This window comes from Gymnoscopelus microlampas (genome assembly GCF_963454915.1).
Source record: "Gymnoscopelus microlampas genome assembly, chromosome: 9".
Taxonomy (NCBI): domain Eukaryota; kingdom Metazoa; phylum Chordata; class Actinopteri; order Myctophiformes; family Myctophidae; genus Gymnoscopelus; species Gymnoscopelus microlampas.
In genome coordinates this window covers 48,419,961-48,440,786 of record NC_139946.1, presented here as the reverse complement: position 1 = coordinate 48,440,786, position 20,826 = coordinate 48,419,961, and the positions used below count along the sequence as shown (strand labels likewise).

Below are 20,826 nucleotides of genomic sequence, written 5' to 3'. Positions count from 1 at the left end.
AGATCTGCTATTATTTTTAATCGTAAAAAATTTAGCAAATCTTTGAATATGTATTTTTAAAGCAAACATTTGTAACTCAAAGATTTGCACACATTTTAACGATAAAAACAAATAGCAGATCTACAAGCTCATAGTGCGGCACTCGGTGCCGAGACGAGACCGGTCCAAACAACATGTCGTGCGTTGGACAGCTGAGGCTAAAGTGTCTTCTCAGATCATATCACAACCTTTGCAAATGAAACCGCTTGCGTTCGTTTGAATTTACATCTGCTAGTCAGCTAGTGCTACTGCTGCTGCTTCTGTATGCGTATTGATTGATTGATTTGATTGATTGAATACTTTATTAGCAGTTTGCAAAAAAAAAGCACAGAGAAGTACAGTTCAATACAAGGTCCGTTAAGAGGATTTTAAACCCAAGAAGATTTTAAAAATCCCTAGCCCCCGATATACAGTATAAATGAGAAAGCTGCACCTCTCTGTCCAGGGTGGCTGTTTTGGTGGAGATGTGTCCCAGTCCCGGGTGGATGTTGAACAGCTGGGTGGCAGTCAGCAGGGTGAACCTGATCTTGGAGTGCAGGTGCCCCTCCAGGTCTATGTCAGCAGCGAGGATCACCCCCACATCCGTACCTGTGACACATCCACACAATAACCAAACGTCAGACAATCTGAAAATACTAATATGAACTGTCACTGGGTCCTCAACCTTTTCTGACTCGGGGGTAGGGCTGCAGGAAAGAAATCGATTTGAATACGTATCGCGATTCTCATGTTGGACGATTCAGAATCGATTCTCATTTTCAAAAAAACTTTTTTTTTGAGAAGCGGCAAGTTCTGGGCTGAATCGGGAAAAACATGTTTTTAATCAGAAAAAAACGTTTTTTGATCAGAAAAAAAAACGTTTTTTAATCGCGAATCGTTTTGAATCAAAAATCAAAATCGATTTTGAATTGAAAAAAAAAAAGTTTTTGAATCGAGAATCGTTTGTTTTGAAAAAATCGGGGGGAAAAACGGAATCGTGACCCCAAGAATCGGAATCGAATCGTGAGATAACAGAAGATTCACAGCCCTAATCGGGGGTCCACTTGAAGGATCACGAAAGTGTTTGCGGACCACCCGTACGACCACTTAACACGGCAACCATTCAGCGACCATTCGGCTGACGTGTTAACTGAGGCCGATTCTAAAACTTTTCTAAATCCTAACAGTTTTTGGAAAATAATGTAAAAAAAAAAAATGTCACGATTTTTCAAAAATAGCAGATGTACAAGCTCATAGCGCGGCACTCGGTGCCGCGCTATGAGCTTGTATATCTGTTATTTTTGAATAGCTAAAGAGTTCTAAAATGGCACAGATGCGTTCCAGGTCTTAATGGGTTAAGTGGTAAGCCGCAGACACTTTTGTGATGTTTCAAGTGGGCCTTGTATGTTTATGACAAAATAAATAAAAAAAACTGTTGAAGAGAAACTCCCAGAAAACTGCAGGTCTGCTGCCACTCTTATTTCTTTTAAAACACAACTAACAACCTTTCTATTTGATGCCTTTGATTCAGTTACTTTTCTGCCTCTAATCTGCACTGTATTTGTTATTTTTTACTTCTTTTGTTTTATTGTATCCTAATGTCATTTAATGATTGTGTTTCCTTTGCTTGATGTTTTGTGTAAAGCTCTATGAATTGCCTCGTTGAAATGTACTATACACGTTGCCGAGGGCAACCACACTAATTACGATACTGTGTTTGACAAAAGGCAGCCGACCACACTAATAAACAATAGGCAATCTAATATAGTACACTTTACCAGTGGTTCTCAAAGTAGGGTCCAGGGACCACTCCCCGGACCCTACGTTAGGAAGCACACACTCATAGCCAGACATACAGACAGGCAATCCAGGACAGACACATAGCGGGCAGACAGACACATAGCGGGCAGGCAGCCACATAGCGGGCAGACAGACACATAGCGGGCAGACAGACACATAGCGGGCAGACAGACACATAGCGGGCAGGCAGACACATAGGGGGCAAACAGACAGAACTGGACAAACAGGCTTTGTTTTGTGTTTTCTCTTCATTTTCACTGGGATGTGATTCATCATGTGCTGTCCCTGTCAAGATAACGTCACACCTTAACCACTACACACACACACACACGTGCACGCACACGCGCGCACACACACACACACACACACACACACACACACACACACACACACACACACACACACACACACACACACACACACACACACACACACACACACACACACATGCCCTGTCGTACTTACTTCATTCCAGGTGCCTTACATTTTTTCAAGCGAGAAAATACCGTACCCACGTTTTTTACCCTTGATTTAGCACCTATGAACCCATTCACCCATGCAGACAGACACACACACACGCACGCGCGCGCGCACGCACGCACGCACGCACGCACGCACGCACGCACGCACGCACGCACGCACACACACACACACACACACACACACACACACACACACACACACACACACACACACACACACACACACACACACACACACACACACACACACACACACACACACACACACACACACACACACACACACACAGACACAAAGACTCAGGCTGGAGTCTAACTTTGACAGAAATGTTAGTGTACAGATTCTGTGTAATGCCTGATTTACGTTATGTCGTACAACGGTGTCTCACGCCGAACATAGCCGCCTGAAGGTTGTTATAATTATAGCCTCGTTAGCCTGTTTTTTTTAAGCAATTTTGACATTTGGATTATCTCTGTCAGCCTCTGCCAACCACCCCCAATATTAATGCCCTCATTATAAAGATGTGATTTAATTTTTGACTTCTGTAAACCTGTGATGTGACAATAAAGCTGATATATTGTACAGAAGGTTATGTCAGCATGCAGCTCACCGACGTTGCTCTGCTCTGTTACATGGAACTCCAGAGGTCCGGTGAAGGTGGGAGCGTTGTCGTTGATGTCCATCACCAGCACCGTGATGGGCAGCGGCTGGTCCGTCTCTGTGTTGGACCGGCTGTCCCACACCTGAGCATCAAACTGGACACACAAACACCACCGTTTATTCAATGTACGGTTTAGATGCTGTCTGTACAGCACTTAAAGGGATAGTTCAGCCCCAAAATTACTTTTTTTCTATTGATTGTTCACCCCATGGTGACTTGAATTCATGGATATTTTTTTGTTTTTGGCACATTCCTAAGCCAATAATGTGATGACCGGCAGTGGTTCCGGTAGGAGACACAAAGGGCGGATTCACACTGCGGCCTTGGAACCAGCCTTGAGGCTGGTAGGAAGGAATACCTGGGAAGGAATTGGTAAAGCGTGTGCACTTTGTGAGAAGTTTTATAAGGTTTTCAATAGGGGGCGAGCCTAACTTGTTTGCAATGTTTTTTAAAAAGCTATACCCTTACCTAATACCATTCCGAAAATCTAAAACTTCTCACAAAGTACACTTATAATAGATGCTAGCTTTACCAATTCCTTCCCAGGTATTCCTTCCAACCAGCCTCAAGGCTGGTTCAAGGCCGCAGTGTGAATCCGCCCAAAGAGTCTCCTTAATGTCTCCTACCGGAACCGCTGCCGGAATCGCTGGTCATCAAATTATTGGCTTAGGAATGTGACAAAAAACAAAACATATCCATGAATTCAGTTGCTTGATTCAGTATTTAGATGTTTGATGTTCATTTTATCAGACACGCCCCCTTCCTATATGAACCCATTGTAACTTTAAACTCCATTTTAACCAACGATAGATTCATTGAAAACACCCGTCCTTGGTTCTGGTGACTGATGTTGTCCTTCTAATGCGTGAGGGGGCCATGTTTTTTTGGGCGTTAAGACATATTTCCAGGTTCGAGTCCCACCTTACCACAAACTCCTGATACTGCTCCCGGTCCACGGCGTAGTGGACACGCAGCATGCCCGTGTCACGGTCCACAGAGAACAGGTCTTTGGGGGCCAGGGTCACCCCGGGACCCCGGATGGTGTAGTACACAGAGAAGTTGACGGCCGAGTCGGAGCCCACCTTGATACACACACACAACAACACAACAGAGGAGGTACAGAGGGTTTTTCAAACGTTAGTTTTGAAGCTAATAATAGCCTCTAATGCAGGGGTCTTCAACGTTTTCGGGCCAAGGACCACCTAGCTGAGAGAGAGATGAACCAGGGACCCCCTCTATATTGTATAAAATTGTGTTTCAGATTGAACTTTTTTAGTTTACTTGGTCTGCTCTTTTTTCCCTCTACACCAAACACCTCACAAATAGCCGATCTACAAGCTCACAACGCCTCGCAGAGCCTCGCAGAGCCTCGCAGAGCGAGCACTCGCAGAGCGAACGCGTCGCGATGCGACGCGTTGTGAGCTTGTAGATCCGCTATTTTCAAATAAAATATTGCGGGGAAATTATAATAAGCAGATCTGGCAACCCTGCTGGCTACCTGCCACTGCATCATGTGAACTACAATAAAATGTTCCCCCGCAGCCAGATATTAGACAGCATTGGGCTGCTGTCTGTACTGGTCATGTCAAGTATTTAATCACATGAGTGGCTTTTAAAAACAAATGCCAAAGACTAACTGGGCTGGAATTAAAATGAGGAAATTCCAAGCCCAAAATATTGCTTTCATGGATGGATAAATAATCTGCTGCTGAAATTAAATGTTATGGGTATTGAATGTTACTACTTAATGTTACTACTAGCGGTCCACAGGTTTCTAGAACTGTTCCACAGCTCTCTGAGACACAGGCAGAGTAGACAGAAATGGGCCCACAATGCCTGACAGCGCATTGTGGGTTCAAGTCCCGATCCCGATCCGCGATATCTTATAATACACATTAGTGAGGATCAATTATATGAAGAAGTTAAAGGAATAGTTCACCCAAAAATTATGTATTTTCTATCAATTACCCCAACCCTTGAATACATTGTTTTCCTCCAATCCAACATTTGACTAATTGAAGTTAACAGGAGACCAATCTTAACAAGAGCAATACTATATTTAAAACATTCTCTTTGAACCTGGATCATCAGTGATTAACACTGTGAGAGTTGTTTTGGAGTTTATATTATTATTTTATATAGTTTAGCATTGGTCTCCTATACCACCCATACTACCACCTATTGGATTATTGGCTCAGGAATGTGACCAAAGAAAAATTCCTTCATGCCTGTGTGAGTAATAGGAAAAATGTGTTTTTTTGAGTGAAGTATTCCTTTAAAAATGGGTGAAGTGCTCCTTTAAGAGAGATATGTATTCTGACCAGTTCCACATCCTTGGGGAAGGGAGGAGTGTCGTGTTCTATGATGTTGAAGGGCAGAGGGCTCCATCTCCTCTTGGAACGCTTGCGGGCCTGGTCCCACGGAGCTTTCTGAGTGGAGCGCTTACCGCCCTTCTGCTGAGGGGACTGGTCCCACGGAGCATTCTGACTGGACCGCTTATTACCACCCATCTGCTGAGGGCCCTGGTCCCACGGAGCATTCTGAGTGGGCCGCTTATTACCACCCTTCTGCTGAGGGCCCTGGTCCCATGGTGCTTTCTGAGTGGGCCGCTTACTACCCATCTGCTGAGGGAAAGCAAAACAACCGTTACTGCTCTTCTTTTCTATGCTTTTGGGTACTTTTGAGTACGCTTTTTGGTACTTTTGGGTACTTTTGGGGACGCTTTTGGATACAAGCTTGGATACAAGCTCAAAATGTGTAGTAAAAGTGAAATATTTGCCTCTGAAATGTAGTGGAGTAGTAAAAGTAAAAGTACTGAAATCCTGGAATACTCCAGTAAAGGAGAAAATACCTCAAAATTGTACTTAAGTACAGTACTTGAGTACATGTACTTAGTTACACCACTGCTGGATGTCCCCAAGACCAAAAAAAAGAACATGGGGTGACAACAGGGCTTTCTCAGTTGCCGCCCCCTCCCTCCCTTTGGAACTCACTCCCAGCTCACATCAAAGCCGCCCCCACCCCTTGCCCTGTTCAAAACCTCCCTCTAAACCCATCTTTTCAGACTCACATTCCCTGCCTAATTCTTTTCCCCCCTTTTGCCTTTTTTTGTAGTTTGTTTGCTCTATTTTGTAAAGCGACTTTGAGTACCAAGAAAAGCGTTACGTAAATTGAAAGTATTATTATTATTATATTTTTATTATTTACCTCATTTCCCCAGGGATTCAAATGGTATCATGTTTATTTTATCAGGAGAAAAAACAGTTTCCAATGCATTCAATTCAAAGCAGAAGAAAATGCTTTGTACAAGATTTCATTCAGCTCATTTCCATCTGCTGTCCTTAGGCAGGTACATAAAAAATAATAATAACAACAGAATACACAGTAAAAATCATGTGACATTCCTCACCTGCGTTGGGACAGAGGGACGGAGGTGGACGTCCATTCCCCTGGGCCGTCCCCCCTTCTCCCCCCCCTCGCTCACCCACACCCGGAAGGTCCTCTGTGAGGTCACCGTGGTGGCCCTGTCCGTCACGATGGTGCCATCGTCCCTCACCGCGAAGTCGGGGTCGGAGGAGGTCAGGTGGAGTCCCTCACGTCGACACCCGCCCAAAGGCACTGGGGGGGGAGGAGCAACAAGAACACACACCAACCACCAACAAGTATTAACAACCACTGCCTCCCTTTCTGCGCTTCCCATAATTACATGCGCTTCCATGGACTGTGATCACGGAACCCCCCGGCTACGGAACAAGAGTTTCCATGGACTGTACCCCAGATTCGACACAAACATGGGGATGAATTCATTCTGCCACCAAATTGTGGAATGCCACCAACCCGTTCTCACTCCCAAGGCACGGCACATTTTGCGGCTCTGTCAGTAGCCCTGATGGAAAATAAAAACCTGGAGATCGAGGCTAGTAGCCCTGAAACGTCAAGCTTTTACATAACGGGACGCCATGGTTACGTCGCATATCGACAAAACTATGCCTGAACCTAACCCTAACCTCACAAAAATATGCTTAATTCTAACCCTAACCCTAACGGTTAGGGCTAGCTAACCCTTAGGTTAGCTAACCCTAACCCTTAGGTTAGCTAACCCTAACACTTAACCTTAGATAGAGAGAGAAAAATAAATCGAGAGAGGAAAATAATACTCAATCTCGTGGTGGGATTAGATTACAGGAGATTGTGGCTATTAGATGAGCACTGCTACCAGGCAAGCTACCGAGGAAGCTAACCAATCCCTCGATTCAAGTATTATTTGAAGCTCCAATACGTGCCTTTTAGTTTTTGTAGTCCTATTGTGACGCATTAGGGAGTGAAAATTAGCATTTGAGCTTCAATTTGTAGCTTTAATGTTCTTACTGGAAACACTATCGTATAGCAGAACTGGTACCAGTACACATTCCAAACACTGTGTAGTGCAGTATCCCAACACGTAGTGTAAGAAGTAATTATTTAAGTTGACAAGTGGTTATTAGAGTGTAGTGAAGCAGCTCAGTTTAGGAAAATCATAACATTTATAAATTGTGTCTGTGGAAAAGTCTACCAGACGTCTAACTACAATAAGATTGTTAAATGCGTTTGCTTTTTTCACACTGAATGAAAAAGACTTGAGATTTGTTTTTATCATATAGTTATCTGGGGGAAAAAAAAACATGGCACTCCCTCTTTAACATACTCTAGAATGGTTACACACACACACACACACACACACACACACACACACACACACACACACACACACACACACACACACACACACACACACACACACATGCACGCACAGATCACAGCTTTAAGTTTTCCTGAAGTACTCTACATGTTATGCTATTCTGCAAAGGAAAGGAACTCAAGCACTTACAGTGTATGCCCCATTAGAAAATGAGCAAATGTGTTGCATTTTGACGCGTTGTGAGCTTGTAGATCTGCTAATAAGAAAAATTGCAGATCTGGTCATTTGAAATTCTTTGACTTAATTGTTACAAAAAAAACGTATCCTTGGAAAATCTTCGAAAACGTTCCCCTATTATGCCAGCAGGCTGCAAAGTGGTTAAACTCCTTTGTTGCTATTGATCCGTAGAATCACGTGGTACAGCTGAGATCTAATGCTGGTATGTGACAGAATACTGTGTCATATATACATACTGTATACATACTGAATCAAGCAACTTAAAAACTGTCTGGGGTCCTCACATATTAGTAGACCCCAAACATGTTTGAAAGTGAAATACCCCTTTAAGTGCAGTTCTACTGGGGTAAATGTGCATATAGTAACTTTCCACCACCGGTACGTGGTCAGGAAGGTGTGGTATCAACCGTACCTTGAGAGACGACAACACCGCGGTCAACCCTCACTGGAACCCTCGCTGCGATGGAATGTGGAATGCATGACGACACGGGTGGAGATAAGACCTGGAGAAACCGGACAGGATTAACAAACCATGCTCTGTTCAACTAGCCATGACCCCCCCCCCCCCCCTGTTCTCCTTCTTCTTATCTCAACACTTCACACACAGCACTTTATAAAGAACACAAACAAAATGACAGTGACACAAACAACAGCATTTAACACAACACCAACGCAAAGTCAATCACTGGCTTCTTTCAGAACTGGCCTGAAAAAGCACCTGTCAGAAAACCACAAGTGGTGATAGATATTAAATGCTCAAGTAAAGTACAGACACTATTCAAACTATTTACTTTAAGTTCAATAAATACATGAATAAATAACTAGGACAGGACAGATGACAGCCAGGGGTTTTTAGGACAAAAGCTCTCTTTATATTCCCAAGTAGCCACAAACTGCGTGCCATTCCTTGGTGTGTGTATGTGGTAGACACAAGTCAATAAACAGCAATAGCAGATACCCAACCTGTTATGACAGAGGCTGTCTCTCTCTTAACCCATTAAGACCTGGAACTGTGTCATTTTTAGATTTGAGCTAAAAAGCATTATTTTACACTTTGGGCTATTCAAAAATAGCAGATCTACAAGCTCATAGCGCGGCACCGAGTGCCGCGCTACGAGCTTGTAGATCTGCTATTTGTGAAAAATCGTGAAAATGTGTGCAAATCTTTGAATATTTATATTTTTAAAGCGAACATTTTAAACTCAAATCTTTGCTTCTGGGGGGTCCCTGGAAGAAGATATTTTGATGGGGGTTGGCGGCCAAATACATATAATTGTGGGGGTCCTTGACATGAAAAAGATTGAGCACCACTGATATAGAAACATACATTTTTCAGAAAACTGTTGAGATTTAGGTCCTGTCCGTTGTGCATCGATGCACAGCAGGTGTGTTCTGTGTGTGTAGTCACAACTAGTTCTGGGTCCAGTTATTTTGACTGAGGCCAGAGTGTGACTGCTTAAATCAGCCATCCCCAACCGATCCCACAGACTGACAATTGAACACATAACTGACACGTTTTTGTGTCTGAGAGATCGTTAGCTGACACAATTGCAAATGTGTTTATTTGAGATTGAGGTTTGATATTGTAAACAGCAAAAAATAATTCAGTGTTTTTAATGGCACCTGTATTTTTAAACCTGTGTTGTGATCGTGCTGAATTGAATAAATATAACCATAATTATTATCATGGGGATAAATATTGTCACAGTCAAGCAACAAGGAATAAATTAGCCCTTAATCCATTAAGACCGGGAACGCATCTCTGTCATTTCAAGATTTATTTGTCTATTTTGAAAAATCGTAATCGTACAAAACATTTTGAGATGGGGGGTCCCCAGCCAAATACATAATCTAAAAATGTCTTCTAAATCCAAACAGTTGCTATGTGGTGCTCCAACCTTTTCATGTCAAGGACCCCCAAAATCATATGTATTTGGCTGCGGACCCCCATCTCAAAATATGCCCCAGAAGCAAATATTGGAGTTAAAAATGTTCGCTTTAAAAATGCATAGGCTATTCAAAGATTTGCAAAGATTTTCAAAGAGAGAAAAAATAGCTGATCTACATTACATACATTACATTACATTACATTACAGTCATTTAGCAGGCGCTTTTATCCAAAGCGACTTACAATAAATAAGTGCATTCAACATAGGTAGGCAAGAAAACTACTAATCACCGAAAGTCTTAAAAGCGTGCTCTTCTAAAACAAGCAATCTACAAGATCATAGTGCGGCACTCGGTGCCGCACAATGAGCTGGTAGATCTGCTATTTTTAAATGGCCAAAGAAATCTAAAATGACACAGATGTGTTCCCGGACTGCATGGCTTAATCCAATGTCAGGTACAGTATACATACAAGTTTGCATTTCAAACTGCATGTGGTGAGACATGGTTTGTTCTCTCACCAAAAGGAGAACAGCGATAAACAGCCATAACACAGTTTGGGACATTTGTAAAATGAGACTTCACGATCACGGCAGGACATGTTATGTCAGGATATCCAGATTATATTTCTATGTAACCAGATCCTGTATCCCTCCTCCTTTTTACATATAGGCTTGATCAACACTCTACAAGCTCACAGTGTGACGCATTGTGTTGCCACAGAAGAGATTTAGTCCATGAGCCAGACAAGATCTCATTATCGAAAGAGTGGGCAAAACCATAGTATATTAAATTGTTTATAGGGTCAATAAAAGTAAATAAATGTATGATAACCTTTCCACAGGAGCAGCTTTTTCATAGTTATCACACATTTTGTTATTTTCCCCATACATACATGACAGGTGAAAAAAATACAAAATGTAAAAAATAGTTATCATAATGAAACTTCCCCAGTTGATTACTTACATGAAGACAATGATTTTTTCGTATTACAAGTTTTCTGAAATTGTATATTTAAATATGCAAATTAGGCATTAGGAAAATATGCCCGAATTTGCTTAACTTTCCAGAATCACCATTGGAACATTGGACAAAGCCAGAGTCAACATTCTTATTTCATTTCATTAAGATGTTGGAGTCAAAGGTTTTTGACTCCAACTGACTTCATAACTTCATAAGGAAAAAAAACGATCAGATTTATAAATAGATCAAATGACAACTTTACACACTCAGACACTTGACCTCTTAAACCCTAGTTTACTGCCGCCCCCAGGGCTCTAGTCTAGATCAGCTATCTTCTCTGAATGTTTGCCCCAGAATATAGAGAAGCTATAGGGATGTGAATAAATATCAGGAACTATAGGCCAGGTGAACATGTGACCTGTGGCATTTTATTACATAACTTGAAGAACTTTTCATGTGAACAGCAGCTATTCCATAGAAGTATTTATAAGTCAGCTTGCATGAGTGTCTTATTTCCACCACACACGCATGCATGCACGCACACGCACACGCACACGCACACGCACACGCACACACACACACACACACACACACACATTTTCCATCACATTATTTTTATTCCAAGGACCCCTAGTTTGATATGCATATGCATTAGTCCAGAGTCTCTCAAACATTTTTCATGTCCAGGACCCCCAAATTAATAATTTGTCGCGGATCATCATGGCCATGGACCCCCATACAACACTTGCGTTGTATTATTTTGTTTTTTTAGAGCAAATATACAAGCTCACAGAACAGCTATTTTCGAATAGCCAATAGGGTTAAAGTGGTAGTGATTTTGTTAGTAGCCTAAATAAAAACATCTACTGATGCACAAACTTGGACACATCATCAGTGTTGTTACACTGGGTGTTTGGGGTCTTGCTACAGACACCCTCCTCGAGGAGACCCAACCGAGGCTGATCAGACCCTGGCCTGTGTCTAAGGGGCATGCTACTGCCCCCATATTCTATATTTCTGCTGGTATATGGACCCCTATTTGATAGCAGTTTTTTATCTCTGCGACCCCAAAACAGTACACTGTATAAATACCTCAGTGTTATCTCTGAGAGTGTTGACCCCTGACCCGGGCCGGACATTGAGAACTTGTGAACTAAATAATAATTGAACCTATATATAAAATCCTAGTCCCATGCAACAAGCCACGTGCAAAACCCTGCATGATTTCAGCTGTACAGACCTGTAATCCCATAGGCTTTTATGCTGGGTTGTATTTAAGCTTAGATTTTTATTACAGCTCATGTTGTCTTTGGTTGAATATTAACTTCTTTCCCTGTAAAATGGGTGCCGACCTGACACTGTTATTGACTGCTATTCTGTCACACAGACAGTGCAAAGAAATGGAGCACGTCTCTACTTATAGTTTATGCTTTTTATGAACCTATGGGGATAATCCTGTCTTTTAACAACTGGCCTTTTATGTGTTATGACTTATGACCAGTGGTGTAAAGTAACTAAGTAAATTTACTCAAGTACTGTACTTAAGTACAATTTTGAGGTATTATTTTTTACTTTACTGGAGTATTTCCACGTTTCAGTACTTTTACTTCTACTCCACTACATCTCAGAGGCAAAAATTATACTTTTACTCCACTACAATTATTTGAAAACTTAAGCTACATTGTAGATTTAGATTATAATTACAAAACATACATTAACCACTTCAGCCCTATATATATTTCGGCCATTTGAAAATAGCAGATCTACAAGCTCACAATGCATCAATGCAGTGATTGCTATTTTCAAAATAATTTTATACATTTGAAACATTTGAAAAGTTGTGAAATGGCACATTCTGCACAATGAATGAGTAGCCTACTTTCGACGTTTGGTACTTTAAGAACATTTTTATAACAATACTTTTGTACTTTTATTCTCAAGTAACCTTTGAATACAGTTCTTGTTGAGTCCTGTGGTCTAGTCTTCTTTGTCTTGTCCTGTGTTTTCTATGGTGTGGTATTGATAGTTTTACTTATGTAAAACATGTGAGTACTTTCTACTTTTTGTACACTTTGATGCCAATACTTTTGTACTTTTATACTCAAGTACTATACTGTTTATCTTGTCCTGTGTGTTCTACATGTGGAATTTGATACTTTTACTTAAGTACTCAAGTAAAACATGTGAGTATAGGCTACTTCTTTCCACCATTGCCAACATACCATGAAGAGTTAACAGTCCAGGGGTACAAGGTGTTCCTCCCCTTTTATTGTAAAGACCAAAGCAGCGTTTTCTTTCGCTGCAGGACATTAAGAAGCCTAGTCTCGCTCGCCGAAAAATAGCAGATCTACAAGCTCACAAGCAGTGTGAGCTTGTAGATCTGCTAGTTTTCGGCGCGCGACACCGCCATTCAACAGTGTAGATTACGGTTAAACAGCGGACTCTGGACCGACGGGACATTCCTAGCCATGGATAACGTGACGGTCATCTGTCATGATGACAGTCATGGATGATCTTCAACATAATGTTTGCAGTTTCTCCCTTTACGGCCCGTACATCAACATAAATGTTAATAAGTCAAATAACAAGTGCTGACCTCATGGCCACGGATGTTATAATTATGTACGGACCATCAAAAGTACCTGTATGTTCCATATTGTTCAATAAAAAAGCGTTTTAATCCGACCGATGGCCATTTTCTCATAGAGTTATAGCGCATCAGCGTGCCATACACCTCCCAACCGATAGGGTCACCTAGGTGAAAGCATACGGAGGAAATACGAAAAGAATGGCCACTGATCGGATTAAAATGTTTTTTTTTATTGAACAATAGGAAATGCGGGTACCTCTGGTGGCCCGAACATAATTCTAACATCTGTAGCTATGAGGTAAGCACTTTATATTTGAAATATGAACGTTTATGTAGATGTACGGACCAAAGAGGGAGAAAGTGCAAACACCAGGTTGAAGTTCATCCATGACAGTCAGTCATGATGTTTCAGGGTTTAGGGGCATTCCAACATTCCAAACACAACCTGTTGCAAGTTTTGCGCAACTTTCGGTTTTTATTTGTTTTCTTCCCCCATAAATAACTAAAAATAACTGCAACACTCGTCGGTCCAATAAGAACACCTGATCTGACAGCAGCTTTACCGTTATAACGTGTCCAATCAATTAAACATAATACGAATAATCTATAATAAGCTCATAATGATGCATCACTCACCGCAAACAGGCTGAGACACAGTAATAAATCGCCGCCCGGGGCCATGGATGGATGGATGGATGGATGGAATAAACTCTTTTTATAATCCGAGCCAATCCAGTGTCCCCCCGGGGTGAGATGCGACGGGTCGGGGTGACCGGGTGTCTCCTCCAACACAATACACCCGTTATTACCAGAGGTCAACTATAGGGTCCATAAGAGGGCGTGTCTGTCACTCACTGCATAGTCAGTCAGTGTGGTATTCAGTCTGTCTATCTATGCGGTTAGGGAAGACAACAACTGTCCACTACTTTTCACTAATATCTTTCTCGACATGGTGTTGCACCGCCCCCTGTCCTGGCTGAGTGTGTGTATGTGTGTGTGTGTGTGTGTGTGTGTGTGAGAGAGAGAGAGAGAGAGAGAGGGATAGAGAGAGGGGGGGGGGGGGAGTCGTAGAGTGAGTGATGAACTCCACCCACACAAGCCAGGCACACTTTTGGCTGTCTCTGTGTGTGTGTGTGTGTGTGTGTGTGTGTGTGTGTGTGTGTGTGTGTGTGTGTGTGTGTGTGTGTGTGTGTGTGTGCGTGTGCGTGTGCGTGCGTGTGAATAAATAAATAATATGACCAGCAGGGGCTGACACAGGGGTCATGACCTGTTTGACCTGTGACTCATCATCCCCTGTCCTGGGACAGGAGAGACAGACAGTAGCAGTGAGAGAGTGTCAGAGGTAGCAAACCACTTTAAACCTACATGAATTGGCTGTACGAAGTTGTGTGAAAGTGTCCCGTTTTGTGACGTCATATACGAGTATGACTCCCTGCGCACCGCGGTAGTAGTAGTGGCTGGATCGGTCCTGTCCAGCCGTGTCCCATATGGTCAGTTTAGCTTTGTTCCCGTCGATGGCGATTGTCTTCACTTTGAAGTCCACGCCTATTGTCAAAGTCTGCTTTGGATCAAAGTGTCTTCTGTGAACCTCAGAAGCAGACTGGACTTCCCCACTGCAGTTTCGCCCATTGTCAGCACTTTCAGGGCTGTCGGCACATCGTCGTTCATGTTGTTGGTGTCAAGGGAGGTAGTTTTAGATGTTTGTTCACCACCTTCTTCTTCTCACTGACAGATGTCTCTGTTCACACAGACAGTCATAACAATGTGTGACAGACAGTATAGTTGAGAGAGAGAGAGATAAACAGAGAGAGAGAGAGAGAGAGAGAGAGAGAGAGAGAGAGAGAGAGAGAGAGAGAGAGAGAGAGAGAGAGAGAGAGAGAGAGAGAGAGAGAGATAGAGATTGTTTATTTCAGTTTGAAACAATACCACCAAAGTCCAAATACCAAAGTCCACGTTACAATAGGTCATAACACTATGTCAGTGAACGTTAAGGCAAATAGAATCATCTGGTAATGTGATTTAAATGGATTGGGGGGGACGGGGGGACGCAATTAAGTGACGAAACAAAAAAGCATGAACAGAGAAATGCAAAACAAGTCGTCAGCATTTTTACAGACAGAAGAATTCAACACAGGGAACAGGGTATTACGCTTTTTAAACTTGTGTGATAATAAAATGTATGTCATTGGGATATATTGACATTATGCCATAGTATGTAAAACAATCTGTATGTTTAACATGACCTGGTATGGACCACGGCACCACAGAAATGCAGAGAGCAAGTAACTAAAAATGCACGGGTAAAGATTATAGGACCGTTTGCCTATACTTTACCTCAACAAACTGATGGACCGACCATGCCAATCAACTGCTTTCTTGCCAGAGAGATTATTTGGCGAGGAAAACAGAGAGATCCTATGTTGAAAACCCATATATATATATATATATATATATATATATATATATATATATATATATTACAAAAGCAAAAGTTGCTATATTGTAAACCTCACACTTGAGAATGAAACAAAAATAAATAAATGAAGTATGGTTGGTAACAATGCTACGTGAGCAGTGTGCAAAAGCATCTTTCTATCGCGTGTGTCCTAGTGACACACTGACACACACACGCGCGCACACACACACACGCACACACACACACACGCACGCACGCACGCACGCACGCACGCACACGCACACGCACACGCACACTACAAAGAAAAGAAGAGAGCCATAAACCGGGTTAACATTGAGAATAAACTGGAATTGAACAGTAACTGGGGACTGCAGATGGCCCCACAGACTCTGTGATGGGAGCCTCGTAAAATGTTTTCTTTGGGAGCATTCACAGTGTCTGGAGCATTATGGGGGTGTGGACCAGGGGTGCTATGAATTTTCAGACATTTCTGAGATTCGTCAAGCACCAGTGTTGACAGCACATTTTGATTTAGTTTTAGTCATAGTCTTTTGAATAAAATTCCATTTAGTTTTAGTCATATTTTAGTCATCTGAAATGTTTTACTGTTAGTCTAGTTTTAGTTGACTAAACATCATGATTTTAGTCAACTAAATCTACAGTTGATTTGGTCGACTAAAATGTATTGTGGCGGTGCCTTGATGGCGGCTTAAAGGCTGATTGTACACTTGGTTGCATGCTGAAAATAGCCGATCTACAACTCACAACGCGTCGCAGCGCGACGTGTTGTGAGCTTGTAGATTTGCTATTTTCAGAGTGCAACACCCGAGCGCAACCAAACATAAAATAACTTGTCTTTTAGTTCTACTGGATCTCTTCTCCACTAGTCCCTCCCTGACATTTTAGTCTGGTTTATATTTGTTTAGTTTTTATTTCGTTTTTATTTCGTTTTCGACGAAATCAACTCTGTCAAGCACCCCCATTTCTTCCCCTCTCTCCCTCGGTCCAAGTGACATGGCATGAAGACCTATTTTGTCAGTAGAACGTTTTCATGTGCAACTTTTCCACGAATAAAGTCTTTGGACGCCACTTTGTCAATCAAAAATCACAAGGTCTAGATTTGTTTTTGTTTTCAGGATGTGTGTTAATGAGTGTTAATTTAACTACGGTAGTTTTTTATGTGAAGCACTTTTATTCATCACATCATTTGATTTGATTTGATTTGATTTTATTAAGGATCCCCATTAGCTGGTGCCAAAAAACATACAAAAACAATTATTTCAGTTGCAAATACAAAATGATTAAATATCAGTACTCAACACACAATACATAATGAAGCTAAAATGACATGTGAGCAAAGAAACAGAAAACAAAAAGCAAACATTTGATTAGAGCGGGTATGTATTTGTAACATTTTCTGGGGATGTTGTAGGTCGTATTTAAAAATACAATGGTAGCCAGCCCAAAAATCTTATTATTCTACTTACCTCCTATGTGTCAGGATACTCCATGCCAAATTTCACACTTCCACGTCTATTTATGTCATTTTAGTGAATTAATATTCTGCACAACGTGTCGCGATGCGACGCGTTGTGAGCTTGTAGATCTGCTATTTTCAAACATTTTAGTACTTTTACTTTTGGTACTTTAAGTACATTTTTATACCAATACTTTTGTTCTTTTACTCAAGTCAATTTTGAATCCAGTACTTTCAGTACAGTACTTCTACATTGCAGTATTGATACTTTTACTTAAAGTAAAACATTTGTGTACTTTTTCCACCACTGACTGCACCCTGATTGCTGATTGCTGATTGCTCCCTAAGAAGCAGGGGAGGGAGGGTTTAACAGTGTTGCCAGATTGGGCGGTTTTCCGCTCAATTGGGCTATTTTAAAACTCATTGGGCTGGAATAAATAAATAGCCTTGGGCGGGCACATCAAATTTGGGCTTGTTTTTAAGGTAAAAACAAGCCCAAATGTATTAAATTAAATTAAATTTACAAATTTTAACATATTTGGCGGGTTATTATTAGCCTCACGTCACCAGACTTCGCATGAATAAATAAATAACCGAATTAAAACCGAAAAGAAAGTACCAAATTAGACCCGAAAAATGTATTTGAAGTGGGCTGGTTTTAAGTTGTGCTTGGGCTGGAAACTGTCATTCAGATCTGGCAACCCTGGGATTTAAACCCTCCAATTGTCGGGTCAGCCCCCCTCTCTCACAAACAACACACTCACACACACAGCACACAACTTAATGTAACGTTACTCGACATGAATGTTGAGCAGAGTTGTCAGTGTTTATCAGGGTGGTCAAAAAAAAAAGCTGCTAAAACACACAGTGTGACCAGACTGTCTGTGGAAACACAATGAATTATCTCCAACCGACACAAATTGAGGTGAGTTTCTACAGTAGCCCTGAAACATGACTCATACCATGACGGTCATGGAACCACTTGTTCCTGGTTTGCGATTTTTTTTTTACATTTACAACTCTCACATGTACATAAGCGTTCAGATTTCAAATATAAAGTGCTAACCCTCAAGCTATGGATGTTACAAGTTGAGGCGCACTGCTCTAAGTACCCGTATCTTCCGTATTGTTCAATAAAAAGCATGTTTAATCCGATCGGCGGCCATTTTCAATTTAGTTTTTTCATTATTTATAATGTATCGGAGTGCAATACACCTCCCAACCGATATGGGCGCGTAGTTGAAAGCATCGGAGAAAATGGCTGGCGATCAGATTAAAAAGCTTTTTATTGAACAATACGGACGATACGGATACTTAGACCAGTGCACTTTAACTGGTTACATCCATGGCTTGGGGATCAGCACTTTATATTTGAAATGTGAACGTTTATGTAGATGTACGGGTTGTAAATGTAAAAAAAATCGCAAACCAGGAACAAGTGGTTCCATGACGTTTGTGACTGACGAGCGTCATGTGAACCATGGCTATTTCGACATGTGTGTTAGCTTAGCTAATTAGCTGTTCAGCATTAAAGGTATAGTTCACCCCCAAAACTACTTTTTTCCTATGTATTAGTCACCCCATGGAGACTTTAATTCATGGATATTTTTTTGTTTTTTATCCCATTCCTAAGCAGTGGTGGAAAAAGTATTCAAATGTTTTACTTAAGTAAAAGTATCAATACTGCAATGTAGAAGTACTCTGTTACAAGTAAAAGTCAGCATTACAAATTTACTTGAGTAAAAGTACAAATGTATTGGTATCGAAATGTAAAGAAATGTACTTAAAGTACCAAAAGTAAAAGTACCAAATGTTTGACAATAGCAGATCTACAAGCTCACAATGTGTCGCGATGCAACGCGTTGTGAGCTTGTATTTTCAAATAGCCAAAGGACCAAGGTATAAAATAGGGCTAAAGTGTTTAATGTATGTTTTATAATGTAATCATTTATATCTGAAAAGTAACTAGTAACTAAAGTTTTCAAATAATTGCAGTGGAGTAACAATATAATATTTGCTTCTGAGATGTAGTGGAGTAAAAGTATTGACATTTGGAAATACTCCAATACCAAAATTATACTTAAGTACTGTACTTACGTTTGATGACCGGCAGCAGTTCCGGTAGGAGACACAAAGAGTCTCCTTTGTGTCTCCTACCGGAACCGCTGCCTACCGGTCCGCTCAAATTATTGGCTTAGGAATGAAACAAAAACTAAAAAATATCCATGAATTCAAGTCTCCATGCGGTGACTAATCGATAGGAAAAAAATATTTTTTGGGGTGAACTATCCCTTTAAGGAATTGATGGAATTGTGTGTGATTTCACTTCGATGTTCCTTTGGTAAAGCAACAACTAGTAAGGATGAAGAGCTATGTTGTGTGATGTTTGTGAAGGGAATATGTTGAATTATTGAGCTGTTTGTTTGTGATGCCGAGACACCGATTGCCGCGATATGAGCTTGTAGATCTGCTATTTTTGAAAATGTGTGAAAACCTTTGAATATGTATTTTTTTTAAAGCATTCTCCATGCTGGTCAAACAGAGTCAGGGTGCTGATAGTGTGTATGTTGGCTCACTGGAGACATTATGCTACACCAGTGGGTCTCAAAGTGTCCTTGAGGGGGTTCCAGATTGCCCCGTATATATCTGTAACTCTGAGAGTGTACACATACAACCAAATGGACCCTCACTGGCAGTGGTGTAACTAGGCTGTGTACAGGATACAGTATACGTATATATCTGGCTCTCGGTCACTTGAATTTATGTTTGTTTGTTTGTTTGTTTCTTTCCTTTCTCAGAGTGGAGACGGACTGTGCCGAGGTTGTTCTTGTGCCATAAATGCCCAGAAGACTGAGGTTCTCACCTGCAAGTATAACACCCTCCCAGAACATCCACCTCTAATGACGACGCAGAGGTTATCTGGTGAAGCTAGCCAGATGTACGTAGGGCAGGCCCGTCACAATTCTTACATAATCGTCTAGTTGCAATTATTTGAGATAATCGCAATTATTTTTGCATAATCGTTGAAATAAAAAAAAGCAGAAATAGCAGATCTACAAGCTTACAACTCAATGCAAGCTCGTAGATCAGCTATTCCCGCAATTGTTTTTAATGTTTTGAAAGTGTAAAATTATTAAATATGTCAGTAATTTCTTTGTATATTTAAGTTTTGATGTATTTATTATGAAGCCTTAAAGGCAATATGAAAATTGTATTCACATGTCCAATGCCAAAAATACAATTAATTTGTTAATCGCAATTATTTGTATGACAATTAATCGTCAACTTAAATTTGTAATCGTGACAGCCCTAGACGGACGGAGGATGGAGATGACGGGATACGCCGCTGGAAGGCTCAACCCGAGGATGCCCTAGAGATCGAGAGCTTGGAGATCTCTCTCTATCCACGGATTTGTCTGCATCGGGGGCGGGCGAGGATTCCTCTGCGGTGCTGGCCCTGGTCTGCCTGCGGTGGTCTCCATCCGGTGTATCGATCGCTGATTTATCACATAATTCCACTTCAGTGTGTCTTGTGTCTTCACTGATGCAGACTTTCACGACAGTGTGTCACGACAGTGTGTATGTGTCTTCGTTGATGCATAAATCCACGACAGTG

General features: G+C 41.3%; 1 protein-coding gene across 6 annotated transcripts in view; it reads right to left on the bottom strand.

Annotated features, from left to right (window-relative positions):
• Positions 1-14,292, bottom strand: part of LOC311051205 (desmocollin 2-like protein) — a 41,622-nt gene extending 27,330 nt beyond the window's left edge. For 2 of the 6 annotated variants that reach the window (XM_084065640.1, XM_084065642.1), the window contains exons 1-7: positions 13,954-14,292; positions 8,290-8,380; positions 6,372-6,580; positions 5,284-5,586; positions 3,889-4,044; positions 2,912-3,056; positions 473-627 (exon numbers count right to left, since the gene is read on the bottom strand). In XM_084065640.1, the coding sequence (XP_083921766.1) occupies positions 473-627; positions 2,912-3,056; positions 3,889-4,044; positions 5,284-5,586; positions 6,372-6,580; positions 8,290-8,380; positions 13,954-13,998 (1,104 nt within the window). In that variant the 5' untranslated portion in view covers positions 13,999-14,292. Of the gene's footprint in view, positions 1-472; positions 628-2,911; positions 3,057-3,888; positions 4,045-5,283; positions 5,587-6,169; positions 6,267-6,371; positions 6,581-8,289; positions 8,381-13,953 lie in introns of those variants that run through there. The other 4 variants (XM_084065641.1, XM_084065643.1, XM_084065644.1 and 1 more) reach the window with 4 other exon arrangements.
• Between the last annotated feature and the right edge of the window lie 6,534 nt (positions 14,293-20,826).